Consider the following 19932-nt stretch of genomic DNA (forward strand, 5'->3'; position numbering starts at 1 on the left):
GGACTCAAATCACTCGTCTGTTGTTCCCTCTACAGATGCTGTTAGATCTGCTCAATTTCTACAACACCTTCCATTTTTCTCCCAGATTCCTGTCCTGGCTGCTGGAACTATTGCTGTCTGAGGGGAATGTGAGAAGACTATAGGTTGGAAATCCTGTCTCAAGCCAAGTAAGGGCTTTGCTTTTGGAGACAGCAGAATAAAAAGTAGAATGCGCACCTTATGAAGGACAATTCAATGAAGACAGAAGGCAGGTGGGATTTGGGGTGAAGCAGAAGAGTGAGACAATCATTATGTATTGCTGTCAGAGTTCAGGGATCAGCTAGGAGACCAGTACTACTATTGACTCACTCATTTCTTTTGCAACTATCACAAAGGCCCATTGCATTAACAGTCACTGTTATACCCATAAAGTTGCATTTAAAAATACTGAATCCATCCAGCCAACTTCGATCTGGATGATGGAGCCTGCAGTCTCAGTATATAAAGACTAAAGTAACATATCGGGAGGTGTTGGCACAGTGATACTATCACTGGACTAGCAATCCAGAAACTCAGCAAAATATTCAGGAGGCATGGATTGCACCTGACCTGGACAGACGGCAAAATCTGAAATCAGTATAAATCTGGAATAAAAAGTCCAGCCTAACAATGGCTAAATAACCATTGTTGATAATCATGAAAACACATATGATTAATTAATACCATCTTTATTTGGTCTGGTCTACACATGACTTCAGAACCCCGCAACATGGCTGACCCTTAACTGCCTACTGTGTACAGGGATGGACAATAAATGCTGATCTGGCCAGTAATGCCCTCATCCCATGTGTGAATTATAAATATGATAAAATTATGATTTTTTTTGCCAAGCATAATAATTGTATTGAATTTCTTTGTCAGCCACTTGTCAACCCTAGTGCCAATCTTAAATGAAGGCTTACTAACTTAAAACTCTTAAAATATTATCCCTAAGAGATTTCAGCAGAACCACTAAACTGTTTACATTGCGACATGTGAGGTGTTTATGATTGATGACTTCGGGGTGTTGAAACTAATGAAGTCTTGGCTGAAGCATGTAGCCGTTTCACTACTGTCAGAGCGGCTTGACCCAGCTTACTCTGTACAACTTTGGCAGACATCACTAGAGTGAGAGGCTAGGGTACAAATGTGCTGGGAGATAGCATAAACTGCTCGCAGATGATGACCCCACTTTCAAACATCAAGCTACTGTATCCATGACCATCACTAACCTCATCTCAGTTGGGGATCTCCCCCCTACAATAGCCTACCAGCTTAAAGTCCCCCAGCCCCTTACAGCTGACTACTACTAGTGAAGAGCTTTAATAAACCTGAGATAAAGAGAAATTGCTTGAGTTGTCTACCAGGAAATACACTGGATAATCTGGAAAAAAATGCTGGAATGCAAACAATAATGGGATGCCATCATTCAGCACGTTGTTGCTCGCAACAGAAACTTTGTGATTGTGTTGGGCAATCACTTAACGTTGAAGACTTCTACCTTCTTCCCAAAAATCCACAAGCAGGACTGCTTGGGCAGATCCATTGTTGCAGCCTGTTCCTGTCCCAGGGAATTTATCTCTTCCTATCTTGACTCAACTTTTTCTCCTCTTGTCCAGTCTCTTCCCATTTACATCCATGATTCTTCAAATGCTTTATATCAGTTTCAAAATTTCCAGTTGCCTGACTTACCTAACTGCCACTGAGGCTGAAGATTGTCAATTGCACAGCATATTTAAGTGACATTTTGAAATCACCTGCTATTTGATTCACTGATCCCTTTAAAGTGGTGCAGAGAATTTGCATGGCAGCTGCTTGACCTTCCGCTAAACTTCCAAAGGCTGATAACATTGTTTCCTATTGTGAGGACCCCATTGTCCTGCCACATACTCCAAAGTAGCTTACAATGTGGTGATCGTATGTGACATAATAATGTATGAGGTAGACAACACCACTGCATTTTCAGCAATTGCACTATAACATTTTGGCATAACTTTCAGTAATTTGCACAACTTCTAGTGTGAAGCAGCCTTCATAGTTAGTCTCCAAATGGACTGCAGTGATTCAAGAAGGCCACTCACCACCACCTACTCAAGGGGAACTTGAGTTGGGTAATGAATACTGGCTCAGCTAGTAATGCCCACATCCCAATTGTGAATAAAAATGTCCATATCTCTGTGCACCTCAGCAATGTTGGGAGAAACTTTGTCCCTGGCGAGCTCTCACCTGAAATTTCTATTCTCTCACTCGTAATAAAGACGTAACACATGCAGACCCTAGTAACTACTGTTTAACCCACCCAGGGTGCCAATCTCTGTGATGGTGTTTAGGAATGATGCAGTGCATGATAGTGCCTCCTTAGAAGGATTTTTTTTCCCTCTGAGGTAAGTTCTTATGGAGGTCCCTGTTGCGGTGAAGGACCTAGAGGAAAGAGAAAATGTACAAAATTAGATTGGCACTGATAGGCTAAGCAATAGTAGGCAATGTAGTTTAATCTAGCCAGGAGAGCTAAATGTGTTTTTTTTTTGAGGTGCACGAAAGGGTGTAATTAATAGTCATACACTTTGATTAGAAAAACACCCTGTCTTGAAATCTACAATATAACTGCTGATCCTGAAAGCTTATAGCTCCAGCTTGGAGAACATCATGATACGTTGTGTATTTCCTCAGTTCTACTTTCCTTGTCTTGCATTCCACCATCTTCTCCCACAGAGGACAAGAATTAGTAAATGACCACTGAGAGGGGAGAATGCATGCATGGAGCTTTAACGACCTTTCATGCTAAGAGAGAGACATACAGAGAAAGAGGAAATCAAGGAGTTGCATGGAAACAATTGGCTGGAGTGTCAATTCAGGAAGAAGTCATCAGAGAAGAATGAGAGGTCAAGCAATGTACCTATGCAGTAGAGAAGGATGTGATGCAGTGGAGGAAATTATTCAGTGTACTGGAGTGAGGTGCAGAACTAAGGGAGCAAGGACAGTTACCAAAGGTTCTGGAGAGGGATTGTGAAATAAAAGAGCTTTACTTAATTTGTTGCTCCTGCCAGATCATTGGTATTCTTGCATTTCTTGCATTTGTATCTATGCCCTGAAGTAATGTTAGCAGAAATGACCATCTTCGCCACCTCTTAAAGCCTGAGAACATAAATTTTTGCTTTTATCCTGCCATTGTTGGGAAAAAGGACTTCCATCCTTGCCCTCACCTCTTCCACCAGGAGCTCCAGAATGAAAGGACAGCAATATCAATTAAATGGATGCAAATTCTCTTTAGAAAGTACATGCCTGTTTTAAATATGCCAACAAAACTCTCCGTATCAAGTTGAAATAAAGTTCCAGAGTAAAATTCTCTGGGCAAAATTTTAGACCAAACAATGAGTTTTGCACGTACTCACAAGATTCCTTACCAGCCTGAAACCCATTTCAGGTTAAAATCAAAGACTTACTCTCAGATCTATTTCAATACAACTCTGTAATCAACCAGCCAGAACTGCTCCTGTTGGTTCATGCTTTGAGTTGTCTGTTGGATACCACTTGCCTTAATTTGAGGTCTATCTCAAGGAGCCCAGCTGTGAATGGGCAGTCATTCTGAGGTGAGGCACAGTGATAAATGCGTATTCTAATTCACTCTGTGCAGCAGATTGCTATCAAATTGCGAACAACTACTGAGTCTCATGTTCTTAGTTCTCCTCCCATTTAAAATAATACATGTTCTAGAATATTTAAATAGTACATGCAAAATTATCATTGTAGTTTGTGTGTAAAAAAACATAGATAATCAGTTTATATGAATTGCAGGACTACAAAGTTATATTTTTTAATTAAGCCGTGCTTTTATACTGAGACTCTGAACCATTAAAATAATGGAAATAAAGGATACATTTGGGGATGTGCTTGGTATGATTTAAAATGAAGGAAAGCACATTTGTGTCATTTAATAGCTTGTGCAAATTACACTATTAAAAATCTAAGATATGGGCCAATTTATGATTTTGGTCTTGGACACTGGCTTCAGCACATGCTGAATTCCACTCATGCTAATGGTATGAAGGAATTAATAATGTAGTTAAATTTCAAAATAGTTGCTTCATCCCTATGCCCAGCTCAGTCCTATTATTGCAGCAAACAACACTGGTAGAATTATAATTTCTTATCTGAGTAATGTATATTTCGATTCTTACAATAGCAATTTGATGTGCTACTTAGACCAAATCTTTGGTTCGACTCCACAATCACTTGTCAGGACCACTAACATGACTGCATTAGTTCTGTTTACATTGCAAATGGACTCAGTGCTCGAATCAACTGCATTTAGATTAACTCAATCTACTCTGCTTTGATCCCTGGCTCATTGGGGAATTCTTTGAAACATCAGAATGAATATGTGAAATGGCCTCTGTAAACAATATATGGAATGGACTGTGATAATCACAAATTCCTTTCCATTGTTGTCCAAGATGTTAATTCAATCAGTGGGACAGTTTTTATACGTGTTGCGAGAACTTTAGCTTTGACATTGCCAGCAAACACTTGTATCAATCATCATGAAGCCAGCTGTCAGAAGTAAAGCTGTAAAAATGTCAAAATACACATTCATGTCAAGAACATGCTGACAGATATCAGGTTCTATGTGCATCTTAACATCACCATAAAATCTTCCTACCATGCCAACCAGATGCGTTAAAATCTCACCTAGCTACGTTAACAAACAATGTTTAAATAAGGAGTATTCCATCAGAAGACCTTATACAATAAGTACATGAATCAATTTAAACTTAAAGGACTATATAAATGACATGACACTGTGGTTCATGTGATTGTATAATTTCATCATAAAAAGGAAGTTCTGAGAAATGTTCAATGCTAGTTTTCTCCTCTATTTTTTAACCCATATTTATGTTTTACTTTGTGTATTCACTTCCATTAGTTGTTTGGCATCTAATATGATATAGTTCAATGCCATAGATTCAAATTATGGAACAAATAATACTTTTATTTCTCCAGATTACATTTTCCTGTTGGTAGCAAGTGCAGTGCCTGATTTCTGAGTGAGTAATAAAACAGTTTTGCTGCTGGCATTTAACATTGAAGGTAATGATGTACTAAAAGGGCAGAGAAGAGTAATTGCAGATTTATGTACCATGTTCACATTTTTTTCCCAAGCCAGCAGAATTTTCCAAGCTGCCCGGGTTTCTTTTAAAGACAATTTTCCTCTTTGTATTTTGCATACAGGGCAGGATCTTCTGAATCCTCTGGCTTTGAACTTGGAGGTGGATATTAATTCAGATCAAGAGGGCCTGTCATATTACAGCAATTAAAACCATCAGCTTGTCACTCAATATCACCTATGGGAAAAGAGAGGTGGCATTTGAGAGTCAACACTTGCCTTTGCTGCTGACCTTCCTGTACTCTTCTCCATACACTCCACACCCCATGAAACCCTATCACCCAAGTGCCTTTGTCCTGGGTCACTCTGCGATTCTGGGACTCCAGTGCCTGTCCTTCCAGCAAAAGCCACAGCCTCTGCAGTGGCACTGTTGAGCAAAGGAGCTGCCAGCCTTTGATTGACAAAACTTCAAACCTGGTGCTTGATTCCAGGGAAGGTCCACTAATAGCCTCAGCACAGCCTGATAGGCTTGATGTTGGTGGGCCTTCTTGAAAAGACTCAACATGGTTCTCTCACTGGATCCAGCCCACAGTTGAGATCAGCAAACCTCAACAGGGTTCTACCAATAGATGTGGGTTGTATGTTCAAATTACCATGGGATGCACACAAAAAGGTGATCTAAAAGTTGAAACTTAGCCATCGTTTTCCACTTCCAACAAATATTTTCTGACTATCATTCAGTAACTTGCCAGTACAAAGCTATATATTACTAGACTAAATTAAATTAAATTAGTTGTGGAATGAATTATGAGGAATAGTCACATAAACCTAGCTTGGATTCTCTTGCGTTTAGGCAGTTGAGGAATTATATACTGTAACTGTGTTATTTAGAATAATTAAGGGATTTCATAGTTAGATTTATTTCCTACCCAATGTTCAGCTCTGTTATGGGCATAGGAATGCTGGACAGAGCCAGATGTTTTATTTTGTACAGTTCAAGAGAAGGACACACTGTCAAAATCTCGTTCACAGAAATTATGAAATATTTTTACTGTCTCCAAAAGCATACAACTGTTAATAAGGTGTATCCAAATTTTACCACTCTTGGCTAAAGATGAGCCCTGTCACAGGAAACGTGTAGTTACTTCACGTAAAAAATCTTGTTTCATTCTTGAATCTGTTACTTTAAATTAGTATCAAAAACAGCTTCACCTTAGAACAGAGTAACACGTGATGATTTAGAATAGTGTTCATGTCATTATAAATCAATGTAATATATAACTCACTGTGAACAATGGCACAAAATGTTTGGTGGTATCTTATAAAATGGTCAAGCTACAAATTTAGAGAAGGATGACTTTTAAGTTGTCAATTGTCTATGACCCTTTAGCTTTCCTGACAAGAAATCTATTTTAATAATCACATTTTGCTGGCTTTGCTTAATAAATATAAGGAAGCACAGAGGTGTGATTTCCTCTAGAGTTGTGTTGACTTCAAAGTTTAACCCCAGTCTGTGTAAATGGTAATTCATATGGGCAGCTGTTTTTCTGGCTCCCTTTGTCTGGGCTGTAATCTGATCATGGTCCATCAGGGGAAGGATTTAACTACACTGAATTTCGTATATCATCAAGGCAGTTTGATCATTTGTGGAGCCAAATAATGCTGTTGCAAGCTTTAGAAGTTTGCTATTGCAATTTCTTTCCTTCACCTCAAGTTTGCTGTCCAAGTATCCAGTAAATTACTTCAAATGAACCTCATGTTAACAAGTCAGTCAGGATTATATTTACATGCATGGAACAGGTGAAAGTCCCATTCTCTAATGTTACACTGCTGTGGAGAGCATATGGGAATTCATATGCTTTGCTACCTTTATTGGGGTCAAGGAAGTCCTGTGGTGCAGTAATGGATACCCTGTCACAGAGCCAGAAGCTCTGGATTGAGTCCCATTTCAGTACTTGGTGATCAAAGGAGACATGTTCATGATTCAGCCAAATAGGGTATATATTAACTTGAAAGTAGTCCCAAAAAATTCCAATTCCAGCTGATAACAATGGAGAACATTCCTATTCAGCCATGCAATGGAAAAAAAAATTGGAGCCTATGCCATCACTAGTCATAGTTTTGAACTAAAATGCATCGTGCTACAGCAACTCAGATTTTTTGGGGAGTAGGTTGGCTCAGTTGGCTTGATGTGTGTGACTGGTGCCAATAGTACAGGGTATGTGCCAGCTGGGCTGCATTTGGGATCTGCCTCCTTACCTTATCCATGGTGAAGATTGCCATGCTGTAGATTCAACCTATTTTTGGGCAGATAACTAAATAAGAAAAAGAATCTTTACTGGACTAAAATAATATTCATCAGGTGATACAAAGTGCTTGTTACACCTTGTTAAAGACTCATTTAAAGCAGTGAGCTCCTGGGCTAACTATTTATCAAAAAAGTAAAAGCAAAGTACTGTGGATACTGGAGATCTGAAATAATTCTGAAATAAAAACAGGATGCTCAATTAGTCTGGGAGCATGTGTGGAGAAAGAAACAGAGCTAAGTGCAGAATAGTGACTCAATGGTTAGCAATGCTGCCTCACAGTGCCAAGGTCCTGGGTTCAATTTTAGCCTCGGGCAACTGTCTTTGTGGAGTTTGCACATTCTGCCTTGTGTCTGCGTGGGTTTCCTCCGGGTACTCCAGTTTCCTCCTACAGTCCAAGTGAAGGTTAGATGGATTGGCCATGCTAAATTGCCCATACTGTCCAAGTATGTGCAGGCTAGTTGGGTTAGCCATGGGAAATGCAGGGTTACAGGTATAGGGTAGGGAGGTGAGTCTAGGTAGGATGCTCTTTGAAGGATTTGTGTGAACTGAATGGCCTGCTTCCACACTGTATGGATTCTATGATTCTAATGTCTCATGTTCAACATGACTTCTTCAGAGTAGAAAAAGTTATATTGGACTCAGACATTTGCGGCATGGTGGCTCAGTGGTTAGCACTGCTGTCTCACAGTGCCAGGGACCCAGGTTCGATTCCACCCTCCGGCGACTATGGAGTTTGCATGTTCACCCCGTGTCTGCGGGGTTTCCTCCCACAATCCAAAGATGTGCAGGCTGGGTGGATTGGCCATGCCAAAATTGCCTGTAGTGTTCAGGGATGTGTAGATTAGGGGGATGGGTCTGGGTGGGATGCTCTGAGTGTCGGTGTGGACTTGTTCAGCCGAAGGGCCTGTTTCCACACTGCAGGGTTTCTATGATTAATGCTGTTTCTCTCTCCTTAGTTGCCACCAGACCTGCAGCATATCTCCAGCACTATCTGATTTCTTTTTTAAAGTGTTGAGTTTTGATTTCACAATTCAAGCAACTTCAGAGCTGAGGAGTGCAAGATTTCCCATTGTTTGATTTCTTAACAAGCACTTCCAGATCAGGCACATAACAAAAATAAATGGTTTTCCACACTTTCACAATGTCCAAACAATGCCTCCAATTGCTCTAGCATAATGGTTTCAATTCCTACATCAACTAATTTGAGACCTTGATGTATCACTTTCTTGGCTCTATTGAGTCACACACTTGCCCCAAAAACATGACTAGGATTGTTGTACTGCATTTGCCTAAGGATTTTTAGAGTAAGCAAGCGGATTTACATCCTTTAAAATGGCTGAAGGTTAATTAAAGATCCAAACCAATGTTAATTCATTGTAACACCCAATCTCCAAAAATATTGCTGTATTTATCATCCTGATTACCTTTACTTGGGGATTGGTGCAAGTTAATTGCTTGTGAAACAAACCAGTAAAGAAATCTTAAAAACTAAGGAATTACCGATAGTCCCTTGAAGCTTTTCAGTAGCTTCCATAAACCTGTGCAGAGAACATCACACCCGTGATTGAACGTTATTGTTCTATCACAGATCATATTAGACATGAATGACACTGTTGAGTGTAAATTATCAAATTTTCTTCAGCGATAGAATAATGGAAAAATCTCATTAAGTAGCTTGATATCCAAATCCATGGGAATGGTGAATTAGTGATTAAAGCTATTCCACAGTTGCAGTCCAGTAGGTTTCAGATGCCACTGGCAGCCAATGGAACTGAAAAATTGGGTTGTATTTTTAACAAGTGGCCAATTTCCTATCACCTGTTTTTCACTCCTGTTGAAGTTGAATTTAATCCTCTTGAAGATTTAATCATCATTTTCCACAACATGTAAAGTCACTTGCCCTTCATTGACAATTTTTGCTCTAGCTGTTAAACAAAACATCATGAAATTGCAGACCGCTCTATTTTATGGGAGATGAGTTTGACAGGATTGGTACAGAAGCATATTACCTGCTGTTCAGCCAAGACAGAAATAATTGCTATGGTCATTATGTCTGCTAACTAATGCATTCAATAAGAATTTTTTTATGATTTTGCAACATGCAGTAACCAAAGGAAATCTTTCCTCGTAGAATGACTTTAAAAACACATCTGAGTGAAGAAGCAGAGTAGTAAAGAACACAAATAGGAACAAATTATTAGGAAATGGTTTATACCATTATCCCTTAATGGTGCATGAAACACAGATGCTAAGATATTGTTCCACATTTGTAATGTTTACATAAGCAATATGTTATTTGAGCACAGTGAGAATTGTACTAAGTCCATAGAGTGAAGTAGAATTTTGCAACGCTCATGGACAATGTACAATTTTTAGATTTTCCTATGGACTGCAGTTCATATTCCTCTAAGTCTGGTTCAAACCTCTAGATAATTCATTTCACTTATTAGCCATTCCACTGGAACTAACAACAAGAAACAGACTTATTATTTTGCTCGAGTTGTCAGGTTTTCCCAATTGCCCAATACCCTAGTGGAAATTCTGCAATAGAATCTTGGCAATTTTAGCAGCTATAAACTTCTTTCTGCATTCTCATTAATCACTTCTCTGCCAACTGGTATCTTACCTGCAGATGTAATTTGTCTTGCACGTTTCAGCCAAAGACAAGCAATTTGGCTTTTCATCATCCTGGTATGAGCAAATAGGCACAATCATCTGTCGTCGCCGTTCTATGCAAGCCATGTCCCTACAGGAACAGAACAGCATTCCATAGGTGTATTTCGCAGGAACACGGTCAAAGAATTGTCGCAGGGCTCTGTGGCACTTTCTTCGGTTGCAGATCTCCGATGCAGAAACACGGGCTGTGCAGGGCGAGATGTACATCGATCGGAATTTTTTGCAGTTATCATTCAGATTGCAAGCTTTGGCGCCATCCAAACAACTGTTTCCCTTTGGACCAATGCGTTCTGCACCTAATACAAAAGAAATTGCATCTCATTTGTATTTTAATAATTTCTTCATAATTATGTTCTTTTATATGTTTGGGATGCTACTTACGTATATGAAAAATGTCTTTCAATACTTTATAATGAAATTTGATTTTATCTTGTTGCATGCTTTTATGATGAAGGCAACTGTATGATCAGTATAGAGGTAAACACCAATATTAAACTTTGGAATGAGATCTTTGATGAGTATTTAGAGGAATTTCAAAATTGTAAATACTTCCAGTGTTAAAACCTTCTTCCCTTTTAGTTGTTTCCAGTTGTTGCCATTGACCCAATTACATCTGTCCATTCAGGTGTAATGTTTTACTTGAGAAGTACAACTCCAAAAAAAAAGATTAAATAGAGTCAGTTTAATTTACTTTCCATATAACTGGATGTCCACCTAAAAATCAGCAAGAGAACTGGAAAAATCAATGATTTGATTGGTTGGGTGCATTGCCAGCAAATTATAACATAAGCATGTTAAGGATGACCACTGTATTGGCATCAGGAGCATTTTACTCAAGCCTTAAAACCTTTTGTAAGTTATTCATCTCTTAATGTGTTGCACATTTTAACAAAATTGTTTGCCATAACTTGCCATTGTTGAAAGCTTGAAATCTAACTTGAAGATCAATAGCCCATTAAAAGGTAGCAAATGTTCTTGGTGGTAGTGGAAGCAGAGTCAGTAATAACTTTCAAAAGAGCTGGAAAGAGAAAAATGATCAGTCAATAGGAAAAGAATGAGGATTAATTGGATAACTCCTCTGTCCTGTATGATTCTATAATGACTCCTGAAGTCACACCATTGGAACAGCAGAATAAGAAATAATTTTAGTCTGCTCCAGGCTTTTGTGGTGCTTAGATTAGAACAGTAGCTCCAGTCAGTGCAATGTCCCAGTCACCAACGGGACTGATATTTGATTCTGAAGTCTTGTCACTTAAACATCGTGAGAGGATTGACAATTCCTCTGTTTAAGACAGCTTTTGTGATTTTGTGTTCTTGAGCTTTGCATGGCAGGATTACATGTCTGGAACTGACACAGGAGGTCAGTTGGCACTGCAGTAATTTGCATCTGTTAAAAGTAGTGGTTATCAGCATAGGGATGATGAGCTGATCAGTGGTTTCCCTGCTGTTCCAGTCTGTGGTTCTAACAGATGACTGGTTAATACATTTAGGATGAGGTAGCCTAAGACAAAGTTGAGGACAGTAATAGGGTTTTATCTTGTTTGACTTTATTAAATACATGTGGGTTGCTTAAAATAAACAGATTGCTGTCATTGATACCTTTCTGGCTGCAAGTGCAATTCATCATATATTTCTTTAGGTTTCAGTCATTGCCAACCGATGCAGCTATCTTTGGCCGAGTAATACTTTGTGGCAGTATCTCTCTATATGACAAAGTCGTGCACTATACAGCAGATCACAATCATCCTGAGACCTTTGTAGAAGTATCCTGGAGCAAGACCCTGTGCTGGAAAATAGTTAGAACTTTATTTTAAATCCTAGTAACCTCCATGAAGTGAGTTTGTTGATAATGTGGCAGTTCTTGTTTGGAGTTGAAAAAAAATTATTCAGTGTTCCTGGGCCAACAAGTAATTTTGTAGCAATAATTTCCATTAATGGCCATAAAATGGGATCTATATTATCAATGTAGTGCATATTCACATGCATGATTCTGTAGTACCATCCATGTCACTGAATCGTTGGGTGACTCTGCACTGCAGTCCTGAAACAGTGCTCTGAAGATTGTTCCCATTATGACCCCATTTGAAGTTTGAAAATTCTTGCTATTCCTAACAAAGAACTAAGAAAGTGAGGCAGATGTGTTGTTAAAGTGGGGGCCAGTGTGGTAGAACAGGAGTGCAGTTGTAATAACTTAGTTGAATGCTTCATGGTGGTTATTACAGCTTTAGATTTGTCTCTAAGATATCAGCTTGGGGTCTCAACCACCTGTTTGGTATGCCCTGTGCTACACTGTTGTCGGTGCTGAGGACAGTTTTCAAATAATCTCAGAAAGGTGTAAGCTTGACAGAAATTGAAAGCTTCTTGAACCACTTATATATCAGACTCCAGCAATCCATTTGAAGACTGCTGTCTAGATCATTCATTGTTTGGAGTAATGAGTGCAATACAGATGGTACATGGTCTACCGAATTTGTGCCTGTCAAAAGTAAGGTCCTTCAAATGGTGCTGGACTCTGGTTTGCTTATATACATAGTCTTCAGCCTATTTAAGGCATGTGTTTACAGGCATGTATGACAATTGCATTAGGTGACCTTTGGGCATCAATAGAAGGTTAGAGTTGTGACACCCAACCTCTACCAACCGAATTTTACGTTGCCAACTATCCATTTAAGAGGGAAATGTGCTGGAATTTCTTCTCAAGAGTGTCATGAATTCCTACTCCAAAAAGCTGTAGAGGTTGAATCTTTGAATATATTAAAGTTAATACACAGATTCTGAACTGTAGGTGAGCCAAGAAATATGGGGAATACCTAAAGACATGGATTTAAGATGAAGTTCTGATCAGCCATGCTCTTTTTGAATGGTAGAGAAGGTTCTAAGTGCCATATGACTGTCTCTTGATCCTCTCTCTTAATTTCTTATGTTTCTCATCTGGGAAATATGCAACGAGCAGTTGAAAATTGGTCCTAGCATCTGTAACCTCACCTGCTTGTACACTTCAATGTAATAGGTCCTATAGTGTTATTTAAAGTCAAACAGAGGAACTTTCATTGTCTCTTGGCTGACATTTATTTATCAATGAACAAGACCAAAATGGAACAACTCAGCGCTGCTGGGATACTGCTGAGTACAATTGGCTGATGTGCTTTCCTACTGAGCAACAGGGAGCACATTTCAAAAGTAATTCATTGATTGCGAAGCTCTTGTAATAGGAGTTCATTATTTTTTTCCTCTCTGTGGAAACAGACAAGCTATATGAAAGCAGAAAATCAAGAATCAAGGGGTTGGGTCATTTATAGATACACTACACCATCAATAACACTTTAGGGAAACCTACACAGCAAACAGAAATGCCGAGTTATTTTTCTCTGCTGCTAGCTGGTGTCCATGGAGAAATTAAGGTTGCAGTTTGTCCTGGCAAAAAATGTGCTGCACCTGCTTGATGCCACTGGCACTCCTGGTTGTGAGATTTTGACAGCTATCTTCTATTGTTATTTAGAAAGAAAACAGTGGAGTAAAAATTCACAGTTGTCTTCACCTCAACAGTCACTGACAGTATTTTTCCCATACTGGGATTAGTTTGAAGGTCTGATTGTAGAAGACTGCATATTGCTGTCACTGTTTCGTGATCCATAGCCTCACAAGATAAATCATTTCTAACAAGCTAAGGGAACTGATCCTTGGTCTCTGCACACAGATAATTGGGTGAGGGCAGGTGTAGATCATGAACAAAGATCATGTTGCTTTACAGCCTCTGCAGCTTCCTCTAGAACCAGCAAATAAAATGGCATACCAAGAAATACTGATATTTAGAGGTGCTGTAATGTCACATTAAATTGCAGTTGACATCCATTCACAGATGAAAAGGCGTGAACCTGATTAACAAAGCAAAATACAAATACAACATGCTTAAAAAGCAGTGCAAAAACTGAAATCAATGAACAAATGTAAGCAAAAAGCTAATTTGATAATTTAACAAGCACAATAACTTATGAAAGAATGGTCCAATGTCATAAGACATAAGAAAATCAGCATATTGAGACCTTGGCATTGTGTTTTATTTTTCAAAATATTTTTACTAAGTAAAGTACTATTTGTGTCTCCCATGTCCTTTGTTTTGTTGCATGATAACTTAATGAATTCAGCATCCAATTGGTCCAAATTATGTGCACTTATTGGCTCTCCTATATTTGACAGGGAGCAAGAAACATCATTAGGTCAGAGGTTAGATGAAATACTGAGAGTTCCTCTTATCCTTGAAAGTACAGCACATCTCAAAAATAAGTTATAACCCCATGTTAGAAATATTTTCATGGAATTGAAAGGTTAATGCAACCTGCAATTATCACCGTAAATTAAGTGAGATATATGGGATAGTCACTTTTTTTGCAAGTTGTTTTCACTTCCTTGGACAAGTTTTGACTTTTCAGTAAAATAATATCTATTTGAATTGGAGAGAAAACTATAAAAACATTAGATAGCAAAAAGAACACTATGATTATGGCTTGCTGCTCTATAACATACATTATTCTTCTTCCAATATTAAGGGAAAAGATGCTATTTGCACAGTATTACCTTTCATCAGGTTTACAGCAGTCAATCCTAAAATATTCATTTACACCAAACTGAGGTTACACATATGGAATTGCTCGTGTTACTAATGTGAACAAAGTCAGAAGTGACACGACACCAGGTTATAGTCCAATCGGTTTATTTGAAATCACAAGCCTTCGGACTTCATCAGGTGAAGGGGCTAGGCCCTGAAAGCTTGTGATTTCAAATAAACCTGTTGGACAATAACCTGGTATCATGTGACTTCTGACTTTGTCCACCCCAGTCCAACATCGGCACCTCCACATCATTACTGATGTGAGAGCAGAGGTAACTGAAGAAAAGATATGAATAATAATTGCAATGAAACTTTCAGATATTGAAGAGGTTGGTGATTTATTTATAACAGGAAAATTCTCAAATTTCACAACTGGAGTATAAACTAGAAATGATTCTTACATTTTATTTGACTACGGCTGAATTGCAATTGGGTTTTTGGAGTATTTCTCACTGCAAAGCCTTACGATATTCTGACCCTATTTTACCAATATCACCTCATTAATTGACAATCATTCCCCACTGGTGTCTCTCGTGTCTAATTTCTGCCCCTTCTTACCAAACTCTCACTCCATTAATTTCTCAGTGTGACAATGCACAGTACATCATGTTGGTGAATAACCACTGTCTTGGCTTTTCCAGAACAGATTGCCACACAGTGGATAACTACAAAGACATTGACATCCCATGCACTCGCTGTGACTTTAAAAGCCTGCGGTGCACCTGGATATGCCCAGTCAGTTTAGTACTGCCCTTTATGATTGCTGACATTTGCGCTGGACATGGTAGGCAGGGGGACTTTGGTGTCCTTCTTTGCAGGCAGGAACTTGGAGGTTCTGGAGGATGGGGTTCTGTTACCTCAGGACCAGCAGCAAAGGCCAAGACAACAAACCATATCAGCCTGGTCGAAGGTTTCCACCTGTCTCAGCTAGCTGGAGGAATGTCCAGCAATGTAGGAAGGTCAATGTCCTTCTCCACTTCACCAGGGAAAGTGCCAAAATCTTCTCACATACTTCTCTATCTATGCTATTGTACTCACCCTCAAATCAAGCCTCATGCTTTGTCCCTCTCTCTATTGCCTGCAACATCTTCCTTCACTTGCTGTCACCCACTCTTGACAGTAAGAATCTTGCATGTCCTCTGTGCTGCTTAATCACTCGTTCGGGACATTACCCGACCTGCACCAAAAACAACAGCTGAGTCACCCACTTTCATCTCTCATTCCAGCAGAAGTGAATGACCACTCAGAGATGCAGTCCGGCCCAGTCTGTGCACATAGTGAGTGCCCTGAGTCCCTGCAGCAGCATTACAATGATAGCAGTGCTGTCCAAGGTGCAACATTGAAGGATCATGTAAGTCAATCAGAGACATCCCTAAGGGTGATTGCCAATCAATCAGCATTGTCCTCTCAAATGTAAATATTGTCACCCTTTACTTTGCAAACTGTCAGGTGAGTGTAAGTTGAAAATCTTCGACAAAATGGTTATTTGTTGTCAATATTTTGATGGGAATATTATAACAAATCTGAAGATGGCAACATAGAAAAAAGAAATTTTCAGAAAATAAACATTATTGGCTAACATGCATCAATTTTTACAGGCTCAAGGAATTACTTTCCAGAATGAGAAAAGCAGATCTCCAAAGTCTTACAAACTAGCAGGCTAATCTGTTGGTGATTAATCTCCTTGTTAATATAATAAGAACTAGTTTTCAAACTCAAGGTAGAATTGGTGTTGCAGGAATATCCATTTAGAGAGAGTTCTAATTTTTAAAAAGATGTATTTTGGAAGGAAGAATGGGTGGAAAAAATATAAAGAAAATGTTTCCATTATAAGGAGGACATGGGAAGTGAGAAACCTGGAGATTTGTGCAACAAGTTCTTTGAAGTTGACAGGACACACTGTTCAAATTTCACAAGAGATCTTGGCCATTATAAATTGAGGCATAGAGTACAAAAGCTCACAAGTTATGGTAACCTTTAATAATCACTGGTTAGGCTTCAGCTGGAGTGCTGTATCCAATATAGGCCCACTTGAAGGGTAGAAAACATTAAGGCTACATGAAGGAGCAATTGAGTGGAATTAATTGTATCGCTCTTTCAAAGAGCCAGCAAAGGTATGACAGACTTAATGGCTTCCTTCTGTAATGTAAGGTTGAATGATTTTAGGTTCTGTCACAAGAGAATATCAACAGAATAAAGAATACAGAGTGAGGGAAACAGATTTGTTTATTATTTCTGTTTGACAGGGACTTCAGTTGGCACAGTGGTCAGCAAACTTTCAGAACCGAGATGGAATAAAGTATACAAATGCTTGCAAACTCCTTGTGGGAATCTGTGCTCCTGATAAGGATTTTCTCTTGGTAGTCCACTGCTGTTAAAGCCAATTGTAACATCCCTTCCATTGCCCTTGTTGCACCTGACTAAACCACTACAGAGAAGGGATTGAATCTATAACCATCCTTGTCTAGCTCAAAACCGCACTGAGGTAACACTATATTTATTTAACCAGATATGATAAAGCTAGAAAATACAAATTGTAATTAAGGTTTGTCATTTTGATATTGTGTTTCTTTTACTTCCTTTGATGTTGTTTTTGAAAATGTGTTTTAATTATGAATTTGTGAATACTGATGCCACCATAGAGTGAAGTGTTGGGGACAAATTGAATCCAACAATATGTAAATTAATCCAGAATACACAAAGCTGAGATGCCAAAATCACAGAAATAGTGTGATTTTATGACAACTTATATCTGTACAGCACATTTGACGTAACAAAACACTGCAAGGCATTTCAATGAAATGTTAAAAAAAGTGACACTACGCCAATCTATGAGATCTATGAACACCAGTCCAATTCCCTTACAATGCCAACCTAAGCCCATCTTCCTAACCTGTTTCCACATTTATTTCACTATTTAGGAAATGTAAAAGCAACAGGTAGGATGGTAAGGGCGAAGTAGTGGCTGGGTTCTGAACAGAAGACCATAAATATAAGATAGCCACTAATAGATCTAATAAAGAATTTTAGGAGAAATTTATTACCATTGAAAGTGTTATATGGTGGTACTTGCTGCCACATGGAGTGATTGAAGTAGAGATCATTGGAATATTTAAGGAGAATCTTGATGCATACAGGAGGGATAAGGCAATAGATGACATGGGAGAGGATGGTGTGAGATCATGACGATGAAAAGAAGCTGGTCTGAATTTTGAAGACTGGAATAGGCCAAATGGCCTATTTTTGTTCTGCAGATTCTATTTAATTTGAAAACAAAATATGAAAAGACTAACAAAAGGTCCATCTTAATTCATTGCATTCATTAATTTTTAAGACATATCTTGATGATAAAATCCATATGTTGCAATTTATAACTACATTAAAGTCTAATTGCAATTTATTATGGTGCATAAGTAAATTTCCCCTCAAAATAATGAATGGTACTAGGCAAGGATGGTAGATTCTTTATATTTTATTTGTGCAATAACCTGGTTTATTATTTATTAGACATACACATGATTTAAGTGAGAAGAATGGAGGAATCACACAATGAATTCCAGCAGAAAACACATACGTAAAACTTCATAAGGGATCTTAAGCCTGTGATCTGGGTATTCCAGGAAACAGTAATAAAGTATCGTGGATTTAATTGGTACCTTTGGGTGTTTCTGTTGTTCAGCAGCATTCCATTGAATCAGCAGTCTGCTTCATTATTGTGCATATACAAAATTAATTGCATTTCTTTCTACTACTGCTATCATACACAAGCAGGCAAAGGCTTGCTGTGAACTGCTGCTACAGCAAAAGCTATGATGCTACAGATCTTACTGTCGCTTCAGAGTCCCATTTAATATTATCATTTTTCAAATTTACGTTCCAATCCAATAATCTCTCAAGAATTTTGTATCAAATCAGATAAAACAAGGTCATGACTCATGTAATTAAATCTCTAAGCGTCTTTGTCTCTTCCAGTTGACATGGTAAAAATTACATTCAGTGTGTTTGCAGACTCTTGAGGATACTCTTGGCTGATCATATAAATGATTTCTTAGGTATTGAATTACAAAATGAAAAATCTGTTCAATTCTTTCTATATTAATAAGCAAGAACTCAAGAATACGCGATAGAACAAAGCAGGCTATGGGTGCATTATGCAATGTCACTGATATTCAAGCTTGGAAATTCATGATCGTGATATTAGCAGACAAATACTTCATGTTTTCTATGAAATTCTTATGTCCACAATTTTTGAGACAGCATCAGCTTATTTGAAAGCAGCAGGTTAACATCTCATCAAAAATGGAAGACAAAGTAATGTCACATGTTCCTGCAACCCATTGATATTGACAAAATTAATATGTGGCTATTAAACTTTTCTTTTTCTTACAGTCCTAATTCACAATTTCAGACACTGAGTAATATTGAAGCATGTTACTACAGTGATTGTACTTGTGTAAACAAATATTATCCTGGATTTCTAATTGTTTTCATTTTATTTAGAAAGCTGATGGGACATCAGGGATTGCATCACCCAGGCTTTCCTAGGATTTGCTTGGTTTGAAAGGAAAATCTGAAGTTTTTTGTTTTATCCTAAATTACTCAGCAGCTTTTTTCTTTACTTCTCCTAGGAGATAGCATGACTTATTTGGAGTGGAATTGTGGGAATAATGAGAAGATACACAACTCCAGGACAGCAGAGGCATGGTGAATCAGTTGCTCTGTCTTTCAGGTCTTTTTTCTCTTGTCCGGTTGTATTTATCTATTGGTTTGAGAGTGAAATCTAGTGAAAAAGCTCTAGACACATTCAGTTTTCCAAAGGATGTATAGTTCTGTGCTGTGGGAGCTTCTAATTCAGTTTCATGATGATAAATGGCAAGAACTTGAAGTTTTTTTTAATGTTAAGACTGCTTTCTTCAACATTTTTCTTGCTGTAATGTGACCTAACCAGCAGACCTTAAATCAACAACTGAATGCCACCATCACATAAATACAATATGCTTTCAAACTTGCCTTGTTGTGAAGATGTTGTTAATGATTTGGAGTAGAGGAAGATAATGTGTTCTAGCTTCATGACATGACCGAATGCTGCTGTTGGTCTTTGATTGCATCCTCCATCTCAGGATCCACCTAATGGCTACTGTGGATGAGGCTGGACTACTCAAATTGCCAAACTAGTGAGTTGCTTCCGTTCCCATAATTGGCACCACAGCCCATTG

General features: G+C 38.4%; 1 protein-coding gene across 1 annotated transcript in view; it reads right to left on the reverse strand.

The window, feature by feature from the left end:
* Window positions 1-10546, reverse strand: part of LOC109910884 (GDNF family receptor alpha-1-like) — a 29047-nt gene extending 18501 nt beyond the window's left edge. Inside the window, exons 1-2 of the mRNA XM_048609207.1 lie at window positions 10489-10546; window positions 10058-10403 (exon numbers count right to left, since the gene is read on the reverse strand). Coding sequence (XP_048465164.1) covers window positions 10058-10403; window positions 10489-10546 — 404 coding nt within the window. The remainder of the gene's footprint in view (window positions 1-10057; window positions 10404-10488) is intronic.
* Window positions 10547-19932: the final 9386 nt, after the last annotated feature.

The sequence above is a fragment of the Rhincodon typus genome, chromosome 20, assembly GCF_021869965.1.
Source record: "Rhincodon typus isolate 14 chromosome 20, sRhiTyp1.1, whole genome shotgun sequence".
NCBI classification, from domain to species: domain Eukaryota; kingdom Metazoa; phylum Chordata; class Chondrichthyes; order Orectolobiformes; family Rhincodontidae; genus Rhincodon; species Rhincodon typus.